This window comes from Alligator sinensis, unplaced genomic scaffold (genome assembly GCF_000455745.1).
Source record: "Alligator sinensis unplaced genomic scaffold, ASM45574v1 scaffold1083_1, whole genome shotgun sequence".
NCBI lineage: Eukaryota > Metazoa > Chordata > Crocodylia > Alligatoridae > Alligator > Alligator sinensis.
In genome coordinates, this window is record NW_005842644.1 from 681,563 (window position 1) to 684,411 (window position 2,849).

At 44.2% G+C, this 2,849-nt stretch overlaps 1 protein-coding gene across 1 annotated transcript in view; it reads left to right on the forward strand.

Annotated features, from left to right (window-relative positions):
• The window catches only part of PPP6R2 (protein phosphatase 6 regulatory subunit 2), a 154,817-nt gene that overhangs the window by 87,347 nt on the left and 64,621 nt on the right, over positions 1 to 2,849 (forward strand). The window contains 2 exon segments of the mRNA XM_025215448.1: positions 221 to 230; positions 932 to 945. Coding sequence (XP_025071233.1) covers positions 221 to 230; positions 932 to 945 — 24 coding nt within the window.

Consider the following 2,849-nt stretch of genomic DNA (forward strand, 5'->3'; position numbering starts at 1 on the left):
CCGTTCCTGGGTCCTGGGAACCCCAGCATTCATCCCTGCCTGTGGCAGGGGGTCAGGCTAGATGATCTGTTCAGGTCCCTCCTGACCCTGACTACTATGAAACTATGAAAGTAGCGTGCCAAAGGGGCCATTGCTACAGACCTGAAGGGCTATTCTGGAATACTGCACACTGAGACACTGCATTGCTATTTATCGTTATAGTCCACATCCTAAATTTGAGCCGTGCTCTGGTATTTATGTCCCTGTTTAATTAATTGGAGATCTCTGCTGTGGATGTGTAATTCTCAGACTCTACTAATGACCCAAGGTAGGAACCAATTCATTTCCACATGACGCTGGAATTGGTTTCCTTCCCACCAAGCTGCTTTTTTAAAAACCTAGGAAGTTACCTCCACAATCCTGCACTAAACATGAACATTTAGAACAAGCCAAGCACATAAAAAAGAGTAAGTGCTTGATTTAAGACTGCCCATGTCTGTGCAATCTGACAATCTCAATCATAGAATCATAGCAAATGAGGGTTAGTAGGGACCTTAGGAAGTCATCTAGTTGAACCCCCTGCTCAGAGCCCCAGGTAGATCATCCCAGCCAAGGCTTTTGTCTAGCCAGGTCTTCAAAACCTCCAAGGATGGAGAGTCCACCATCTCTCTGGGTAACCTGTTCCTGTGCTTCACCACCCTCCGAGTGAGAGAGTTTTTCCTAATATCCAACCTAAACCTCCCTTGCTGCAACTTGAGCCCATTGCTCCTTGTCCTGTCATCTGCCCCCACTGAGAACAGTCCAGCTCCATCCTTTTTGCACCTGCCATGCAGGGAGCTGAAGGCTGCTATTCAATCCCTTCTCAGTCCTGGAAGCATACATTTCAGGAAAGTTATGTCAGGGGCTGTTATAAAAAGAGAAGAAAGAAAGGAAATGAAAGAGGATCTAACAGAATCATTATTAAATGTTTAAAAAGGAAATTGAAGGTCAATCAGACTAGCTGTTTGTATGAATAGCACACCGCTGTTTGAATTGCAGGGTTAGGTGTCAGGGCAGTGCGGCCTTGGAAATAATGGTGGAACACTTCTTATTTTCCAATCTACTTCTTTCACCTGCTAGATGTCACAGATGTCTTTTAGCTCTACCTGTAACACAGCTGAAAAAACCAAAAGTGATGAAAAATGCGTATTCATTAAGCTCAGAAAACCTTCCAGAAGTGAACAAATTTCACAGCACAAACAGAAAAATATTTTGATTGAGATAGCTCTTTCTGTACTAATTGCAGCTTTCCATAGATCTCCAAGTATTGCTCATTTATCTGGTTGCTTTTCTCAGCCAGTGCAGTCAGTTATTTGGTCAGTTATTTTGGTTATTTGGTGTCCTTTGGTTTTTTGGATTTATATTTTTGTGGAGCAAATCAGAATTTAATAACCAGTGAGCTGTGGAACCATAGAGCCATGATCGTGATCAGAGAATAAATGTGTCATTCTTTTTCAGGACCCTACCCTTCACCAGAGTACTTAGAGCAGCAAGTTCTACAGGTAGCTTCACACTGCAATAAAAGAGGTTTCAGTTTTATTGTAAAGCAGCTTGTCTGATCGAGTGCCCTCTTGTGCTCATCTTAAGTGAAGTGACAAAGAAGATCAATGAAAAGCTGTTGTCGATGCTATTCATTAATCTTATCTTTTTGTTACAATATACTATATTTTATGCATTTGGACATAAGCGAGCTTTTTGAAACCCTGTGGAAACAGCAAGGTGCTAGCAAATCTATAGACATAGAAAGTGCTGCTTTAGTCAGACGGGTACTTTAGCCAGTGCTGCTTTAGCCAGAAGTGTGCTGCTTTAGTTGAATGGGTGCATTAGCCAGATGTGTGATAAAGGGCTTGCTTTGTATTGGGTTTTGAAAGACTATTCCAGACATGTCTGCAGAAGCCCAGAGGTGGAACTATTAACATTTACACCCGTGGCCAGCCTTTGCCAGTCGCCAGGAGTAGCCATTGCTATGGGGGCAGGTGACAACGCAGCCAGCACCCAGGGGCTAATGGACCTGCTTGCCCCAGCCTCTCTCTGCCAAGTGACGTAGCCAGTGAATTCTGCTGGCCATACTGATACCTCCAACACCTGAGCAACTATCTGGGCTGTTGGGAAACAGTCAGCCTCTGGGCCCCTTACCAAGTGGTGTGGTGAGAAAGGTGCTCCCTCTGAGTCTGTTCTGGTAGCCCCTTAGTCAGTGCTTGGGGCTTGTGCCCCATTTGCTCCCTCCTAGTTATGCTACTAAAATCAACTTTGGGAACAACTGTATACGGATATTTGGAAGTGGGGATTGCACCAAGATTGTCATGGATGAGGGGCTGATGGCACCTGGCCACACTATAAAGTTGCATCACTGCTGCCTCTTATTTATGGTACATAGTAAACTGCAGCGAGAGGCAACAGGCCTCCATATGTACTGTGCAGTAGAAAGGTGAGGTACTGCCTGTCTGCTTTTGGGGTTAGTTTTACTTGAGTCTTGAGTCCTTAAACCCCTTTTTGAGAATCAAAACCACACTATAGGTCTTAAAGCTGGAAGGAACCACTGTAGTTATCTAGTGTGATCTCTAGCACAGGGTTCCTGTGCATAGCCCATGATTTCAGGAGGTGCTAGAGCCTGAGGGAGACATCCAATCTCAGTTCAGTTTTTAAGAGACAGAGAGTGTACCGTCTGCCCTGTGGATCTGTTCCAGTGGTCAGTTATCATCACTTTGGAAATTTCCTTCTTATTTCTGGTTTGAACTGGGATGGCCTCTGTTTGTAAAATTAAAACAATTGCAAAATATCCCTATCCCTAATGCCGTTAACCTCCATGTATCATTTAACAGGCAGGAATG